Source organism: Pelobates fuscus, chromosome 9 (genome assembly GCF_036172605.1).
Source record: "Pelobates fuscus isolate aPelFus1 chromosome 9, aPelFus1.pri, whole genome shotgun sequence".
NCBI lineage: Eukaryota > Metazoa > Chordata > Amphibia > Anura > Pelobatidae > Pelobates > Pelobates fuscus.
In genome coordinates, this window is record NC_086325.1 from 155,662,997 (window position 1) to 155,681,964 (window position 18,968).

Genomic DNA, 18,968 nt, shown 5'->3' on the forward strand with positions numbered 1-18,968 from the left:
AACAAGGGGAGAGGGGGGCTGGGTGGAGCTCTGATTCTGGGAGGAAGGGGGGAGAGGGTGAGAGGGCTCTCTCTTTTAAGGACCTGGGGAGGGAGCTCTCACCCTGGGAGGACCTGGGGAGGGAGCTCTGTCTCTGTTAGGACCTTGAGAGAACCTGGAGAGGTAGCTCTGTGGGAGGAGCTGGGGTGGAGCTCTGTCTCTGTTAGGACCTGGGTAGGGAGGGAGCTCTCACCCTGGGAGGACCATACAGAACATTATAATACGCTCTGTCTCTGTTAGGACCTTGGGAGGGAGCTCTCACCCTGGGAGGACCTGGGGAGGGAGCTCTGTCTCTGTTAGGATCTGGGTAGGGAGGGAGCTCTCCCCCTGGGAGGACCAGGGGAGGGAGCTCTGTGGGAGGAGCTGGGGTGGAGCTCTGTAATCTGGGAGCGCCCAGGCTCGTCTCCTGTAATATGAGCACAGCTGATAATATAAACTGAGATTCCTCTGAAGCCGCATTCCTGGACCCAGCACCCTCAGCCATGGCGGATAACAGAGAGAGCGAGCTAAAGCACAGGACGATAACTGACTCTCAAGGTAACAGCCATCCCCCGGGCTGGGAAGGGTTAACTGGGGGGCTTCTGCTGCAACAGTTATCTCTCAGCTCCCGAGATGGATACATTGTAACCATTCACCCCCTGATCTCAGAGACAGCCCCTTCATTAAATAACCCTGGTGCCCTGAGCTGGGGTAAACATGGTTATTATTACTCTGCCCCTGATGGACACTAGAGCTCACAATACCCTCAGCCAACCTCAGTGGGAGCCAGTGCTAGTCCATAGATGCTGTAGTCTCATACTTTGTCTAAACATATGTGTGAGACTTTTTATCATATTGCTATTAACCCCTAAATGATCAGTAACATGTCACCCTTGTCAGAACATACAGGGATTTGCCTAACCGTTGGTCACTTTCAATGGATTTAGTATTTATGGTTTTTATTTTAATTTAATATTTATAATATAATCCAGTCTGTCCTGGCACTACCAGGGCATTTGATGCAAATGTATTTTATCCCCCATGGTACCTTGTGAGCGCAATAAAAGCAGATGCCCAGGAGTGGAGTTTGAGAGTGCGCCCAAAGCACGATTAGGTGATGCTATCCTGGTTAACCCCTTAAGGACCAAACTTCTGGAATAAAAGGGAATCATGACATGTCACACATGTCATGTGTCCTTAAGGGGTTAAACACCTTGTTTTTATTATTTACACAGAAGTAAGTGTGTTTTATACTTACCTCTGCTGCACTCCGCAACCCCATAAGTACGTCAATCGCATTACCTGTGGTTAAGATACAGGAACTGATTCTCGCATAGAAGTGACATTTTCGCCTTACCAATAACCTGCAGTCCTGCACCTGCTTCATACATCATCATTATTTTTATTATTGCCATTTATATGGCGCCAACAGATTTCGTAGCGCTTTAAAATATGAATGGTAGCAATCAGAAACCGTACTACTGATAAATAATAATTATAATTTAAAAGTGGAACTGTCTTTCACTGACGAGAGGACAATGGCCTCCGCTTAATATTTTTGGATAAACGTCTACATTTATTTTTTTCAAGATATCTAAATATATATATATATATACAATGTACTATCTTCATAAAGACCTAGGAGGGTCAAAACGTTGACGTAATTTAATACCATCCTGAAAATGACCAGGGAGTGCTCCTGTGTTTACTTATATACTTTTATTTATTTTGGGGGCTGGGAAGCACCCAGCTAGTTACAGTTAGCTTTGCAGCAAAGGGTAAATGGCTTTTCAAACCCTTCTTCCACAACTAAATTGATTTAAAATCGCAAAATTGAGGCTAAAATATCTATCGCTGAGTTGGAGATTTATTTATTTTTTAATCCACTATTTAGCTTAAATTTTGCCACTTTGATTTAATTAGGTAAGAGTTTTGTGAATAAATCTGGGACTGATTAATATGACTTTTTTAGTTTAGGTCATTATATGAATGGTTAAAAGATAACATTATTTGGAGATTTTACATAAATATTAGTTACATGACTGGGTTGCGAATGTGTGTTTAATTTATTTCATATAAAGCGTTAATGTGGCATATTAAGGGGTTAACACAGTATATGCTTGTAGTTTGTGGCTTCTAATTAAACATTTGCCAGCTCTAATGTTGTGGGTCTAGCTAGCATTTCATAATATTTATGCCTGTCTGGAGGTACTCTATGGTACCTGCGCTATTGCAGAGCCTGGCTGGGGTACTCTATGGTACCTGTGCTATTGCAGCGCCTGGCTGGGGTACTCTATGGTACCTGTGCTATTGCAGCGCCTGGCTGGGGTACTCTATGGTACCTGTGCTATTGTAGCGCCTGGCTGGGGTACTCTATGGTACCTGTGCTATTGCAGCGCCTGGCTGGGGTACTCTATGGTACCTGTGCTATTGCAGCGCCTGGCTGGGGTACTCTATGGTACCTGTGCTATTGCAGCGGCTGGCTGGGGTACTCTATGATAACTGTGCGATTGCAGAGCCTGGCTGGGGTACTCTATGGTAACTGTGCTATTGCAGCGCCTGGCTGGGGTACTCTATGGTAACTGTGCTATTGCAGAGCCTGGCTGGGGTACTCTATGGTAACTGTGCTATTGCAGCGCCTGGCTGGGGTACTCTATGGTACCTGCGCTATTGCAGAGCCTGGCTGGGGTACTCTATGGTACCTGTGCTATTGCAGCGCCTGGCTGGGGTACTCTATGGTACTTGTGCTATTGCAGCGCCTGGCTGGGGTATTCTATGGTACCTGCGCTATTGCAGCGCCTGGCTGGGGTACTCTATGGTACCTGTGCTATTGCAGCGCCTGGCTGGGGTACTCTATGGTACCTGTGCTATTGTAGCGCCTGGCTGGGGTACTCTATGGTACCTGCGCTATTGCAGAGCCTGGCTGGGGTACTCTATGGTAACTGTGCTATTGCAGCGCCTGGCTGGGGTACTCTATGGTACCTGTGCTATTGCAGCGCCTGGCTGGGGTACTCTATGGTAACTGTGCTCTTGCAGAGCCTGGCTGAGGTACTTTATGGTAACTGTGCTATTGCAGCGCCTGGCTGGGGTACTCTATGGTACCTGTGCTATTGCAGCGCCTGGCTGGGGTACTCTATGGTAACTGTGCTCTTGCAGAGCCTGGCTGAGGTACTTTATGGTAACTGTGCTATTGCAGAGCCTGGCTGGGGTACTCTATGGTAACTGTGCTATTGCAGAGCCTGGCTGGGGTACTTAGTTCCATTAGTGATTTAATCATGGTGTAGATAGCACCCACCTAGCAGCATGAGCCACACAGCTTGGACCATAAAAACAAGGGAATTCAGGGGTAGAGTTACATGTGAAAAGAACTCCTGCCTGGCCTCAAGCTTCCTGTTTATCTGAAAGTTTGGGCATCTCTCCAGGCCATTAATCCACTTCTGGATCCTTGCTGTCCCTTCCCATTAAATCGCTTTTAACAGCCACCACACAGTGATACGATTTGCACATTAAAAAGGCATTCTATGTATGTTCCTGTGATTTAAAGGACCAGTCACCTCAAACATAGTTTTAATATAATAACCATTTTGTCAAGCATTGAACGGAAATAGATTTTTTTTTTTTTAAATGAAGTATATGATAAAAAAAAAAAAAGAGCACTCACCTACCTTTAGTATAGGACAGGATCCTTCAGCCATATTCAGGTACCTTGGTCAGACAGTGTTTGGCGCTCCGATGACATCATGGATCGGTTTAATAAGGTTCTGTACCTTAAAATAGGAAACAAGCCCTGTCTATTTACACTTACCTGTCCTACTTATAGTTGCCCTGTTGTGGTTCTAGTTGGTCCAGTACCGCGTTCTTCTACATTCAGTTTCTCTGGTCGATTAACCACCAGGAAGTGTCTTTAGTGGCTTTAGATTGACAGCTACTAGAGGCAGAATTAGTCTTGCAACTTTTACAGACATCGTCCCAATTTCCAATTAATTGTAACTCTTATTAAACTTGCTATAGATCTCCTTCAGATCTGCAAGATATGTAGATATAGTGTCACTTTATAAATTACAATTCAACCAAGGTGACTCCTCGGGATTATTATTACCAAAAGACGCGTTTGTTTAATGAAATGTTGTAATAATATTGTTTCAACATGTTTTGTTATGTCAACATTTGTAGTTAACTAGTTCCAGTACTGTGTACTTCAGAGTAAAGTTAGCTACAACTTAGTGTTGGAGGAACACTCAATTAAATGTTTTATTACTTTTTAGTAGATACACCCACAAAGAATACATGCATGCAATTTCTTTTTCTGCAAGTTTTCTTTTGGGGGTATAAAAAAAACAACAAAAAAACGCTTGAGCTGCAGATAATGCTGTCTGTCTGTGCAGCCTTTGCAAGTTCTCTGTTTTTCCCCGACATAGAAAAAAAAAAGTTAAAAATGCATTTTTTTTATTTTTATTTTTTTGTCTTGTAACCACTAAATTTGAGCATGAGAAGGGGAGTGTGAGACGGTGGGAGGGGTAGGGGGTTGATAAATAGAAGACATCGGAATTTTTTTTAAAAATTCCTCCGTTTCGAGGTATGTTGTATAGACTTTTGTCTTTTTTTCTGAACATTGTTATTGTTTACTTAATACTGTATATATCTTATGTACGGATGTACTCAGAAAACCAAAGAAAGATTGGTAAAAAAAAACCATAATACTGATACTCCAGACAAGCTGAAATGCGTTAAACTTGTTTTAAATGTAATTATTTTAATTTATTTATTTATGTGATTATCTGTTTTGTTGAACTTTTTTTTTTTTAAATGACCTCACAATCCAGTTTATCCCTGGCACACATTTGAAAATGTCCAGGAGAAATAGAACCCCATTTTCTTTCTCCTTATCTCTATGCAGACTAATAGGTTCAAAGAGCAGAATTTATAACAATGATTGACAGCGAGTCCAGATGGCGTCACTTCATTCCAGGATAGTCGAGATAAAGAACGGAGTGAATGGATGAATGTAATTCTATTTTCAGACCTCACAAACACATGACAGGTGTATAGTCGCCATATGGGCAGTCGTAACCTAGGACAAAAACCCCACATCCCTAACCCAATAAGACGCTGACACTAGGGTATATGGGTAAAATTGTCCACAGCTTTTATTAACCATTATAACCATTTGTTTAATAATAAGTTATCATCAATAATAACAATCATAAATATAATAATAATTTAACATATAAATATGGGTCATTGCCCCCATACTCCGCCCTCGCAACCGCATCCTTCTTTTAATATAACGGGCAATGACCCCCAACATACCAACACATAAATATATCTTTAACAATTTTCAACCTTATTCCAACATAACCATTTAAGTGCCAACCATAAATAACCACGGTAGGGGTATACCCGGATACCCCTACCCCACCAGGTTCTGAGCCACCTCCAGGACTCGAAACCTACCAACCACCAGTGACCACAATTTCCATGTCCGTGACGTTCCTCATGGGAGCCTATTTCCTCCTCCTCGGCTCCCTAACCCGCCACGGGCTCAGACCTTGACCCCTTAAGCTGTCTGAGCTCCCCCACCCCGGAGAAAGAGTGCCCTTTGCATCCCCTCCTGCAGCCCCAGGTTCAGTAGGTCCCAGCCCACAGCTGACAGGTGAACGCCGTCCGGGCGATAGTACCCTGGCAAACCACCTTCCAGTTCCACGTGTCTCACCACAACTCCCCCCAACTTCCTCACGAAGTTAGCCATCAAACTATTAACTTTGCCCCTGCATCTATCCAAAGCCGCGTGGTCCCGGGCGTGCCTCCAGCGCAGCCGCGGGACCATTTCCGACCATACCAGCATGACCCCGGGAAGCAGATCGACCAGCCTGTTAAGGTCCTGCTTCATCCACTTTACTAGCCTCCGCTGCGGAATGAGGCCCAAGTCGTTGCCCCCCGCATGTAGTACCAACATGTCGGGCCTTACCCCGCTTGCCACCTTCCGCAACACCACCCCACATATATCCCTCCAGCAATATCCCCTGTACCCAAGCCATTGTATTGTCAACTGGTCCTTCGGAAAGCCCAGCTGCTGGCCTTTCGCTCGAGCTGCAGCCCTCCTGGCGGCCCAGAAGACGAAGGAATGGCCCACGATCCAAGCAACACGACCTGGGGAAGGAGGAAAAGAACAGTATAAATACCCCCCGGGCCCAACAGAGTGCCCCCACTAGCGCCCTAGCTAGCACTCCAATAAGCCTAAACGAATATAAGAGCGAAACCTGACAGACTCCCATCTCCCAATCCTCTTGACCAGGTCGTCCCCCAATCCCAGGCGCGCAGCCTCTGTGGCTGCTCCGATGCGAAATGAGTGGGTGCCGTAGGCGCTCGCACTCAACCCCAGCCGTACCAAGCCCTTCCGGAAAACTTTAGTGAATTGGAAGCGGGATAGCGACGAGCCGTCCGCATGCACCAAGAACGACCCGTCCACTATCGGCCTCCGCTCCAAGTAGTGCACCACCGCAGCCACTGGACACAAGGCCGAACCTGGCAGAGGGCCCAGGGTCACGTCCCTGCCTGCCCCTTTCACGTCAGTTTTAGACCTGGCCAGGTGCACCACCAACTTTCCCTCAAGTACACGAACCCCCGCTGCTTGTATGCCCCCAGATGCTGACCGTGAGGCACTCACCAACTCACCAATCCTGAAGGCCCCGAAAAAGGCCAGGAGGAATGCCGCCGTAAACAGAGCCACTTCAAACCCATCGAAGCAGATGTCAGGCAAGGCCCGAATCAGACCCCCCAGCACCCGTACCGACACCGGGCGCCTAGTGTCCGGCACCCTACGTCCCCTCCCGTAGCCCTTAAGAGCCTGCCGTTTAACAAAAGTTTTTGTAAGGTCCTCCCCCCCACGGAGCTTGAACCAAAAGGCCATTGCCGCCATGGTCCTGTCCACTACCGCCGGAGACGCACCGCTTGCCAACAAATGGAAGATGAACCACAGGAAGGCGTCCAGCGGCGGCTCCCCTGACGCTCGCCTCCCCAGCCCGTCCCAGGAACGCTCCCATGCACCCCAGACCTTACTGTAGGCGGCCCAGGTGGCCGGTGCGAGCGACGCTTTCACAAGTCCTCCAAGCATGACGCTCCTAACTGCCACATCTCGTTTGGGCACGCCAGGCCCACGTCCAGCGCCTCCGGGGCCACCGTCCGGAACCTGGACCACTGAAAACGAGACAAAGCATCAGCCACCTCGTTCAGGTACCCTGGTACATGTCGCGCGCGAAAGACCACATTAAGGGACATGCACAGCAAGACAAATCGCCGCAACAACGCCACCACTGGCCTAGACGCTGCGGACAGGTTGTTAACCGCATGCACCACGGACATGTTGTCCGAGAAAAAGACCACTTTCCGGTCCCGCAAGCTAGCCCCCCACAAGGCCAACGCCACCACCAACGGGAACAGCTCCAGAAAGGCCAAGTTACGCATGAGGGGGCTCTGCCCCCACGCCACCGGCCACTTTTCTGCGCACCATTGCCCGCCGAAGTAGGCCCCAAACCCCACGCTGCCCGACGCGTCAGTAAACAGCTCTAGCTCGGCTGTCGACACGCCTTCCCGCCGGAAGAACACCGTTCCGTTGAAATCCCTCAAGAAGGTGTCCCACACGCCCAAGTCAGCCCGCATGGACGAGGACACTCGTATGAAATGGTGTGGAGACCGGGCCCCAGCCGTAGCCGCTGACAAGCTGCGGCTAAACACCCTACCCATAGGGATCACCCGGCAGGCGAAGTTGAGCATCCCGATCAACGACTGCAGTTGCCGGAGCGTCACCTTACGCGCCTGCCTCACCTCACCCACTTTGGACCGTAGCGCCTCCAATTTGGACAGCGGCAGACGGCATTCCCCCAGCTCAGAATCGATCTCCAAACCCAAGAAGCTAAGGCACCCGGTCGGGCCCTCCGTCTTCTCTGCCGCTAGCGGCACCCCAAATCGGCCAGCCACCCATTCGATGGTCCTCAGCAGGTGCAGGCAAGCCGGGGAGCCAGCCGGCCCCACACAGAAAAAATCATCCAAGTAGTGTACCACCGCCCTGTCCCCCGCCTCAACCCGCACCACCCATTCAAGAAAAGAACTAAACTTTTCGAAATAGGAGCAAGAAATGGAGCATCCCATGGGGAGGCACAAATCCACATAGTAGCCCCCTTCGAAAAGACACCCCAGCAGGTGATGACACGCTGGGTGGACAGGGAGCAGCCGGAAAGCCGCTTCAATGTCAACCTTTGCCATAAGAGCCCCATGCCCAGCCTTCTTCACCAGCTCGACCGCCTGGTCGAATGATGCATAAGAGACCGAGCACAGCTCCCTATCAATGTCATCGTTAACTGACCCGCCCTTAGGGTACGACAGGTGGTGAATGAGCCGAAACTTCCCGGGCTCCTTCTTAGGGACCACACCAAGAGGGGAGACCCGAAGGCCCTCCACCGGCGGTACCGGAAACGGCCCAGCCATCCTACCCAACATAACTTCCTTACCCAGCTTGTCCCGTACCACCCCTGGAAATTCCGCCACCGATTTTAGATTACGCGGGTGCCCCATGCTCTCCCTAGCCTGGAACGGGATATAGAAACCCTGCCCGAACCCGGCCCTGAGGAGCTCGGCGTCCGCCCTACTACCGTAGCGGCTTAGCCACGGTTCCATCGCGTCTAGCCTCACTGGGGTTAGTCCCCTGGGCAGCGGAAGCCCCTCCACCGCGGACCCGGCTCCCGACCCCCCGGACTTACCTTTCTTGAAGCAGCGCTGCAGCCCATGTGCCCCCCCGCAGCCGGAGCATTCATGCTTAAATCGGCAGGAAGCACCCCATTTGCATTGGCCTTCATTGAAAAGCCAGCAGAGTCCCTTTTGCGAGGCGGCCGACGAGGCGGACTGTCCTTTCGCGCCAGCCGCATGCTGAAAGGGCTGCGCCTTCTGCGCCATCATCAGCTTCATCCAGAGAGGCAGGTCCATCTGGTCCCACCTCATACCCGGATTAGCCGCCAACCGCTGTCGGAACTGCTCGTCATACCGCCACCATGCCAGCCCGCCATAGGTGCGGTATGCCTCCCAAATCCCGTCCAAGTAGCAGAATAAGGAAGAGCAGACGCCCGGTGACTTTTCCCCTATCACGCTGGCCAAGACACAAAACGCCCTTAACCAGTTCCCAAAGGATTTCGGTATCTTGCGATACTTCTTCCGCTTCTCCTCTTCCTCCTTCTTCTCATCTTTTTTATCTTCCTCCTTGAGGTCAATAAATTCCTCCAAGGGAAGGAGAGAGAAGATCTCTAAGTACTCCCCCTTCCAGATCTTATCCTTCACCTCCTGTTTAAGGTGGACCCCGAGCGGGCCGGCAAACGAGACGTATGCGTGCTGCCTTGCCGCATCCGACACCCCCCCAGTCAGTTCCGCCCGCTCGTTCCCAGCATCCCCAGGGCCGGGTGCGGCCCCTGCCTCTACACTGTTTGCCGGCGCCGCCGGGGGCCCCGCCCCAGGCCCACTAGCCGCTACCCCTTGTGCCCACACCTGCCCAACGCTCACCCCTGAACCACCCCCCGCCCCCAATGAGTGGAGCAGTGATTGTAGTGTTTGTATTAGCGTGTCTGAGTGCAATGATCCGTTGGACTCACCGGCCAAGCCCCCGGAACCGGAAGCGCTCAGGGCTGCGATGGGAACTGCTGTGCTTCCACGAAGGGCAACGTCCACTGAAGTCCCGCCAACCGGGGAGCTCACCCGGTGCCTCCTGAACACTGATGAAGAGCGGCTCCGTGACCTGAAACGAGGAGAAGAAGTCCTGGGCAGGGTGCACTGTTCCCCAGCAGCCCTCCCGTCCCGACCCAGGGAGCGCCTGCCGACCACCAAGGCCTCCCGGCACCCGCTGTCCTGTCGCTGCTTCCCAGGGGCCACACCCCGCGGGCTACGACTCCTACTGACACCACCTAGCACCTGCCCCCGTCGACCATGCCTGGGGGACCCCCCCCTACCTCCTGCGGACCCACTAGATGAAGATCGACGTCGCCGCCTCTCGAAATGCCTACCGGCCCTAGCGCACCTAACTGGGAAGGGACTCCCACTGCTAGACCCAGAACCCAACCTAACACTGGGCCGACCCCGCCTACGCCCCCCCCTCTCAGTCCCTGAACTACTAAGGGCCCCACCCTCCTCACCCGCACTGCGCCCTGAAAAACTGCCCCTACGCTTCCCCCCCCTAACCTCCACTACCCCCTGCCCAGCCCTCCTAGCCAAACCCCCTGACCTACCAGAGGGAAGAGCCCTCTGCCTGCCCACCTCCCCTACCTCCCCTTCTCCAGCCTGCCTGCCACTGGACCCCTGTGCCACAACAGCCCGACCACCCCCTGCCACCTTCTGTCGTCGGCTAACCGGCCCCCCCTCCCCCACTACCAGTCTCTTAGGGGAAGCCCGACCCCCCTGTACTCCTACAGCCTGGGCCCTGTCCTTCCCGCGAGTACCCTTAACTCCAGCCACATCATGGGGGGCCCCTTGAGGATCCCCAGCACTTGCCTGCTGTTTCCGGCTCGCCAGGGGCCCTCTCCGGGCCGTCCTGCCCTGGGCCCCGTCCTTCCCGGCCTCCAGTGTAGTGGGTGCCCTCCCGGGCTGCATCCCAGACGGGCCAGGCCCTGGAGAGGGCCGTTCTTCAGCCGCACGCCTCCGCACGCCAGGTGCCACCCCACCCGGTCCGGAGTGCGCACCGTCAGCCTCTGCAGCCGCCACCCGCCGGGAAGCACCTCGCCTAGGCCCGGGCCGCGCCGCGGGAGGTGGGGCCTCAACCACGGGGTCCGCGGGCCTGCTGTACGTGCCGCTTCCAGTCCAGATCCAGGACTCAGACGCCGCGGAGGCCTCCTGGCCCGTTGTGGCCTCTCTCCGCCGCCATCCCTCTCCGCCGCCGCCGTCAGGATCTGGTCCAGTTGGGCCCGAACCCAGCCCGCGTCCTGTCGCAGCGCCGCCGTCCGGATTCCAGCCAGCAACCTCTCCACGTCTTCCATGGCCCTGCAGAGGAGACAAAAGGAAAAAACCTACCCAGCAAAGCAGTGAACACAAGGTGCACACAAACTCGGCTAGGTAAGAAATTAAATGTGCTCTGCCTAAAATGGCTGCCTATTTAAGTAGACCAGCCCTATTACCCACAACCACCCAGTCCTGGCCGGCTCCTCCTAAGCCCGCCTCCTAACCCCTGTCAAGGCCCTCCTCCGCTAAGCTGCGCTTTGGCTCCTTGGGGCTACATTAAATAAACATTTCATTTAAAAATCTGGCAAACTACTCGCTTTCCCTTCTAACATGTACTTTGACATTATTGTTTTTGCTCCCGTGCATTGTCTGCGTTGTCTGCCTTTGCTCTCCTTTTGCCTTATTTATTTTTTTTTTTTTAATTCTTTATTTTGGTTGTGCAGGTTGTTACAGGATATTAACAGACGCGACAACAGCGCATTTCAAGATGAACAGTAGATAGACAGTGGCATAGGAATTTGCACATTTTTTATGTTTTGGTATCATGCTTGTCTAAACAGTAAGAGTGTAAAAGGATGATTAACCCCTTAAGGACCAAACTTATGGAATAAAAGGGAATCATGACATGTCACACATGTCATGTGTCCTTAAGGGGTTAAAGGAACACTATAGTCCCCTAAATTACTTTAGCTAAATAAAGCAGTTTTAGTGTATAGATCATTCCCCTGCAATTTCACTGCTCAATTCACTGTCATTTAGGAGTTAAATCACTTTGTTTCTGTTTATGCAGCCCTAGCCACACCTCCCCTGGCTATGATTGACAGAGCCTGCATGAAAAAAAACAACTGGTTTCACTTTCAAACAGATGTAATTTACCTTAATTAATTGTATCTCAATCTCTAAATTGAACTTTAATCACATACAGGAGGCTCTTGAAGGGTCTAGCAAGCTATTAATATAGCAGAGGATAAGAAAATATTAATTAAACAGAACTTGCAATGAAGAAATAGGGCTCTCTTTACAGGAAGTGTTTATGCAAGGCTTTGCAAGTCACATGCAGGGAGGTGTGACTAGGGTTCATAAACAAAGGGATTTAACTCCTAAATAGCAGAGGATTGAGCAGTGAGGCTGCAGGGGCATGTTCTATACACCAAAACTGCTTCATTAAGCTAAAGTTGTTCAGGTGACTATAGTGTCCCTTTAATGAAAACAAAGTATGATAAACGACAATAAAACAAAATAATCAATGCTTAACATGGAGTACATCTGCATATATGGTAGGTATTCCTTTTCTTTTTTTCCACAAGTTAAATCAAGACGTGTCAGTGAATGAGTTTACATCAGGGTTGATGGAGACATGCTTTGTAGCCTGACACTGAGTGAATAAATAAAGTAAGGCAACATGCTATTGAAACATTAAACAGGTGAACTCAAGATGTATCAGCAAGAGAATATGCATAAGGGTTAATGAAGACATGCTTTGCAGCCTGACACTAAGTGAGTAAATATAAAAAGATAATACAAGGGTAGTCCCGCTTTTGTCCGATGCCTGCTCTGCTGTGTTCGAGTAGTAGGAGGCAAGTGTCCTTCAGAGCAGGCATCAGAACGTGTTTCGTTCGCATATATTCCTGCATAGTTCGCTGGGTACTTTCGAGCTGCAGCCCTGGTGTGGTGCACTCGTCCGCAAGCTGGTGTCTGCCATGTGTGAGAGCTGGGTTTTATCCGCGGGAGTCCGCCGCTTTCCGGGTGGTCCTGTTGCAGGCTGAGTGGGTGCATGGTCGGTCCTCCGGCAAAGGTGTCACGTTGGGATGATTGCTGTTTGGAGTTCCGCCCCTCCGGTGCAGCTGTGGTCTCCCGCCTGTTCAGGTCGCCCATGCCTCTAGGTGCTGGCTTGAGTGACTGCGAGGGTTGTGCTTGCCGCTTCCCTGTGTGGCGGGATCGGGAGGTGGGAGCCGTTTTTGGTGTAATCGAGAGGAGGTAGGAGGACTTCCGCTTACTGACTGCGCACATGGCGACCGCCATTTTGGAGGCAACGGCGAGCTTCTTTGCCTTAACTGTGGAGTCACGACCAGGGTGAGGACCGGGATCACCCCCCCGGTCCATAGGGGGGGGGAACTGAGCCGGACCCGCGCCGGTCTGTACCGTTGGTCTGGTTCTGTGGTGCAGGATAGTGAGGCAGCGGCCGTCTGCCCCACTCACCGCTGATGAAGGCCCGGGTTGGGGCAACTGTTTTTTCTCCCCTGGGGGACTGAAGCTCAGTGAGCCAGCCTCTCCCCAGGTCCAGCAGTCCCTCGGCTCTGGGTATCTTCGCAGTCGGTCCGGTTTGGGGTGGCAATACGTGTTTTTAGCGATTATTCATATCATGTTTCAGGAGCTGGAACGACTTGCGACCGTCCAGCTTGGCGGTCCGGCCCCGCCCCCCCTCCTTTTGCCTTATTGAGTGATAAGGTTCCATGCATTACGAGTATGCACAATATCTGGCCTATAGCTGCTCTTTTATTGGCAAAATAGTTACGCTTTGACGACGTGCCAATATTGTTATGCAAGCGGTAACATGCAGAAAAGGCGGAAGATATTACAATTGCTCAATGTAGTTTGCCACAGCAAAAAGTTTTACATTTTGTAGTATTCTCGCAGGTCCCCTAATACACAGCTCAAGGTCACATTGTCCCTTTATTTGCTGGACCTGATGAGTAGGAAGTAAATCTGTCCAGTTCCTGTCCTCGTCTTTCCATTGCAACGTGAGACGGGCAGCTGCTTCAATCCACATCCTAATTTTGAATCCCGTTTGCAGAGCGATGTTTAGTGTTTGGACAGTTTGCGGAGTTAATAATCAGTATTTTACTGAATTCTAATTACCCTGTGTACTTAAATCGTGACTGTAAATGTGTTAGCCCTTTGTGGGCTTTGCAAACATTAGGCCGGACCTCTTCCACAGTGCTATGAGTCATACATTCCGGTTATCATGGCAAAATTGGTACTATAGAGAAATAAAATAGTCCTCGTCAGGAGAGGTTACATTTGACCTGAGGGGGGATGGGGCGTCTACAAATAAATAGCCAGGGTGAGTTCAAACTAGCAAATTCCACTTTAACAGATTTAAACATTCAATATTCTAATTTGTCTAAAATGAATAAAGACCTCCCATCCAATCAATTAAGATCGACACTCTTAGAACTACAAAAACAAATTAACCTAAAGATAGAAGAAAAAATTAGAAAAACAATTAACAAACTGAGATTAAATACTTACCATCAAAGTAATAAAGCAAATAAAAAGTTAACTAAAAGATTAAAAAAGCAAAATTCAAACAATAGAGTTAATAAATTGGTTGAAAAACAAAACACATATTCTTCACCGGAAAAAATTGGACAATTGTTCAATGAATTTTATAGTAAATTATATAATCTGGATACATCCTCAGATAACAAAGATATGAAAAAATATTTGGATAATAACGATATTCCAAAAATCAACAAACAAGACTTAGCCCAACTCAATTTATGAGTTTACGGTGAATGAAGTGGAAAGAGAGATCGATAGACTTGAATTAAATAAGACCCCTGGACCAGACGGATTCAGCAATTTCTTTTATAAAATAATGAAAAAATAAATAACTGTTCCTTTAACGGCTCTTTTTTAATGAAATGGCCAAAAAGGCTAAAACCCCAAAGGAGTTGTTACAAGACAATATTCTTCCAATATTAAAACCAAATAAAGATCCCACAGACGTTAAGAATTACAGACCAATTTCTTTAATTAATACAGATATGAAAATATATGCAGAAATATTAACATGTAGATTAAAATCATTTATCGAGAGAGTCGTTCATTCTGATCAGGTTGGTTTTTTGCCAGGTAGATCTTCTGATACTTGCACCAGAAGAATAGTGAACATTTTGGATGGGGCACTCCGTCGGGGGATTCCGCTGCTGACCCTGTCGTTGGATGCCGAGAAGACCTTCGACTGGGTCAGCTGGGGCTTCCTCGGCGAGGTATTGACTTCCTTTGGATTCACCGGTTGGATCCATGATGCCATTATGGCACTTTACTCCGAACCAACAGCTAGAACTGTAAGAGTAAATATTCAATCAAGCTGGTTTAATTTACACAATGGCACACGACAGGGCTGTCCCCTGTCCCCTCTTCTTTATATTTTAACTTTAGAACCCCTAGCAATTAACATTAGGACTAATATGAATATCAGAGGCTTTCTAACTAATAACTCGGAAGCAAAAATATCACTTTATGCCAATGATATATTATTGACCCTCACTTCTCCACAATCCTCTCTCCCTCAAGTCTTATCTGCTATAAATAGTTACTCTAAGGTATCCAATTACAAACTTAACATATCTAAATCAATTGCCGTAACCACTAACATCAATATTCATAGTTTAAAAGATCTGCGAGACCATTATGATTTCGTATGGTCTAATAATGTTTTTAATTACTTGGGTGTGACAATTTCGTCTCAAGTCAATGATATTATGGAAATAAACGTATTGAATCTCCTGAAATATACAAACACAAAATTAAAAGAATGGCGCCTGACCGAATCCTCTTGGATCGGCAGGATTAACATAATCAACGCTTATATTATGCCCAAATGACTGTATCTATTCAGGATGATTCCCCTCCAAATTTCTGATATTTGGCTAACTATGATACAATCTAGTTTTCAAAAGTTTATTTGGAAAACGTCAAGCCCCAGAATAAGCTCTAAAGTTCTCTCTAGGAAACCCCAAAATGGAGGGGTAAATTACCCAAATATCAGAAAGTGTTACTATACTGATTCATTGGTCACATATATAAACTTCAGGTTGAATCGTTCAAAACAGACACATGGTACCAAATTGAATCAGAGGCGGCTGGAAAAGATAGATTAGAAATATATTTATGGCAAAAAAAACAACAACAAAAAACAACAGAATTTTTACGTAGTAAATCATTAATCCTGTCACAAATTATTACAGCTTGGGAAATTATAAAAAAACAACAAAAAATGTATAATAAAATAATTAAGTCATCACATTTGATTGTTTTAGAAGATAATATTGAGGATATCTCTTTAAATAATTGGTCCAAATTTCAATGGACGATTGGAGACATCCTCCAGGAGGACCACATTTTACCCTTTGCTGATATTCAAACCAAACTCCTTCTCCCTAACAAAGAACTCTTTTCTTATTTAAGAATTAAACATTTCTTGAATAAGTTCTTACTAAAACGTCGCCAAAAATCGATAGTCTTATTCAAACCATCTTTAGATATACTAAGGTTAACACAATGTTTTCAAAAGCTACTAAGTTGTTATCTAATTTGGATCAACAACCTCTAAAGATACTCGATAAATGGAAAAATATCCTAAATATTGACATAGCTGAGCAGGAATGGTGTACATCTCTTAAAGATACCCGTAAATATATTCACTGTCAGAACTTAGTCGAATGTCAATATAAGATGTATAAATGGTACTTGACTCCATATAAATTAAGTAAAATCTATCCAGGTCAAATTCCTCATTGTTGGCGTTGTGGCTATCCAGAGGGAACACTCGTTCATATATGGTGGCATTGTAGTCTAGTTAATAGTCTTTGGGAATGGTCTTTTGCAATACTTAAATGTTTATTCAATATTACAATCAGTGGCGGCTCTAGACTTTATGAGGCCTTAGGCGAAACTCAAACAAGAGGCCCCCAACTATCACTCATAATAAAAAAACATATAGGGGTTGCATCTTGTGTATAATGAGCTGTAGTTATAATGTATGACAGGTTTGCAGTGCTGGATACAGAGTGCTAGTCTCTGTATTCACTGTTGGGGTGAGTGTGGCACGGTTAAAGGAGAAAGTGTGACAGGGCGAGGGGAGGTGAGAGTGACAGGATGAGGGAGGGTTATGTGACAGGGTGAGTGTGGCATGTCTAGGCACAATGAGTGACAGGATAGGAGAAGTTAATGTGATAGGGTAAAGAGGGGGGGAGTTTGACAGGGTTTTGGGTTATGTGTTGAACGGCTGGAGTAGGGAGTGTGACAAGGCAAAGGGAAAGTGAGCCAGGCATGATTACGTGACAGGGCGAGTGTGGCATGGTTGGGTCCACGTGAAAGGGTTAATGTGAAAAAGGATGAGTGTGACAGGGTTGGGGGTGAGTGTGACAGTATGAGAGAAGATGAGTGTGATAGGATTAGGGGGATTAATGTGATAGGGTGAGTGTAGAAAAGCGAGGGCCAGTAATTGTGGTATGGATGGAGGGGGTGAGAACAACAAGATTAGGAGAGGTTAATGTGAGCGAGGTGAAGGGGGCATGACAGCATGTGGGGGGTGACAGTGTGTGGGGTGGCTGTATGTGTGTGTGGAATTGTGACGGTGGGTAGGTGAGAGTGTGGGAGGCAGTGTTGGAAAGGGTGACAGTGTGTGGGAGGGGGGACTGTATGTATTGGTGACATAGTGTTGGGGGCTGACAATATGGGTTGCAAGTGTGTGAAAGCGTAACAGGCTGAGAGAGCAGTGTGGAGGAATGTGACACTTTTGGGGTCAGGGTGTGAGTGGGTGGCAGTGAGGAGGAAGATGGGGGTGGGTAGTTTTGGGGCAGTGAGGGTGGGTAGTTTTGGGGCAGTGAGGGTGGGCAGTTTTGGGGCAGTGAGGGTGGGTAGTTTTGGGGCAGTGAGGGTGGGTAGTTTTGGGGCAGTGAGGGTGGGCAGTTTTGGGGCAGTGAGGGTGGGTGGGCATTTTTAGGCACAGTGTGTGTGGAGGCTGTGACAAGCCTCCACACACTAAAATACATTTTTTTATTATATAATTACCTGGTGGTCCAGTGGTTGAAATTCCCTGGTGGTCCAGTGGCAGCAGTCCCTGGTGGTCCAGTGGTTGAAATTCCCTGGTGGTCCAGTGGTTGAAATTCCCTGGTGGTCCGGTGGGATGACTGTTCTGTCTGCAGCTCCTGCAGCTCCGCGAGAGCTGCAGACCTTGTTCTCGCGAGAGCCTGTCAGAGCGTTGCCGTGGTAACCCGCGGCAACGCTCTGTAAGTCCGCGAGAACTACATTATGTGATCTGCAGCTCTGCACTCGGCGGAGCTGCAGATCAGAGGCTGGCTCTCCCTGTGGGCAGACCATGTGGAGGGGCCACCTGGCGGCATACTGGGCAAGCCGCCGAGCCCCCTCTCACTGTCGGATCCTCGGTCATTGACCGAGGACACGACAGTTCAGTCTGCCCTGAGGCAATTTAGGCGTCCGCGAGGCCCCAGCAAGCGCGAGGCCTTAGGCGGCCGCCTAAATCGCCTAATTAGAGAGCCGCCTCTGATTACAATTAAAAAAGGCCCGGATATAGCACTGTTACATTTAAATTGGAAACTTTCTTCCACTTCTTCCAAGTGTCTCACAAACCATTGCTTTTTGGCAGTAAAGATAATAATAGCAAGACAATGGAAGTCACATCTTTCTTTCCAGAGGTGTCAGCTTGTTAATCAAATCTTGTTCCAACTCCGAATGGAAAAAGATTTGCCAGTCTCCTCCTTACTTCTTACAAATAAACAAGACCAATACACTAATTGGATCCGAATTTTGGAAAACAAATGAATTATTATTATTTTTATTTTTTTATTTTTTTAGATCTTGATATCTAATTTCACCACCGTGATATTTTCTCTTTTTACGATGTTTAGACCGACCATAGCCCAAACTTATACTTATTTTTACATCAGTTCTTTAAGATAGAATTTATCCTTTATTAAGATATCCTTAGCCGTCTAGTTCAGGAATTATCTTTAAACTTAGGACTAGAACAGTTGTAACAATGCAAGTTACATGTTCTGTTATTGTCACACTTGTCTTGTATGTATATTGCACTATTTTGTTATATGTATGATAAAAATGGATAAAACTTTTTTCAATAAATAAAATAATGAAAAAAAAATTAGAATTAATACGCACTTAGAATTAAAGATATTAACTACGCAGTTCTAAATTACACATTACTAAGC

The 18,968-nt window shown here is 48.0% G+C and overlaps 1 protein-coding gene across 1 annotated transcript in view; it reads left to right on the top strand.

The window, feature by feature from the left end:
- Positions 1-379: 379 nt before the first annotated feature.
- STOM (stomatin) overlaps positions 380-18,968 on the top strand; it is a 56,017-nt gene continuing 37,428 nt past the window's right edge. Inside the window, exon 1 of the mRNA XM_063432824.1 lies at positions 380-576. Coding sequence (XP_063288894.1) covers positions 522-576 — 55 coding nt within the window. The 5' untranslated portion in view covers positions 380-521. The remainder of the gene's footprint in view (positions 577-18,968) is intronic.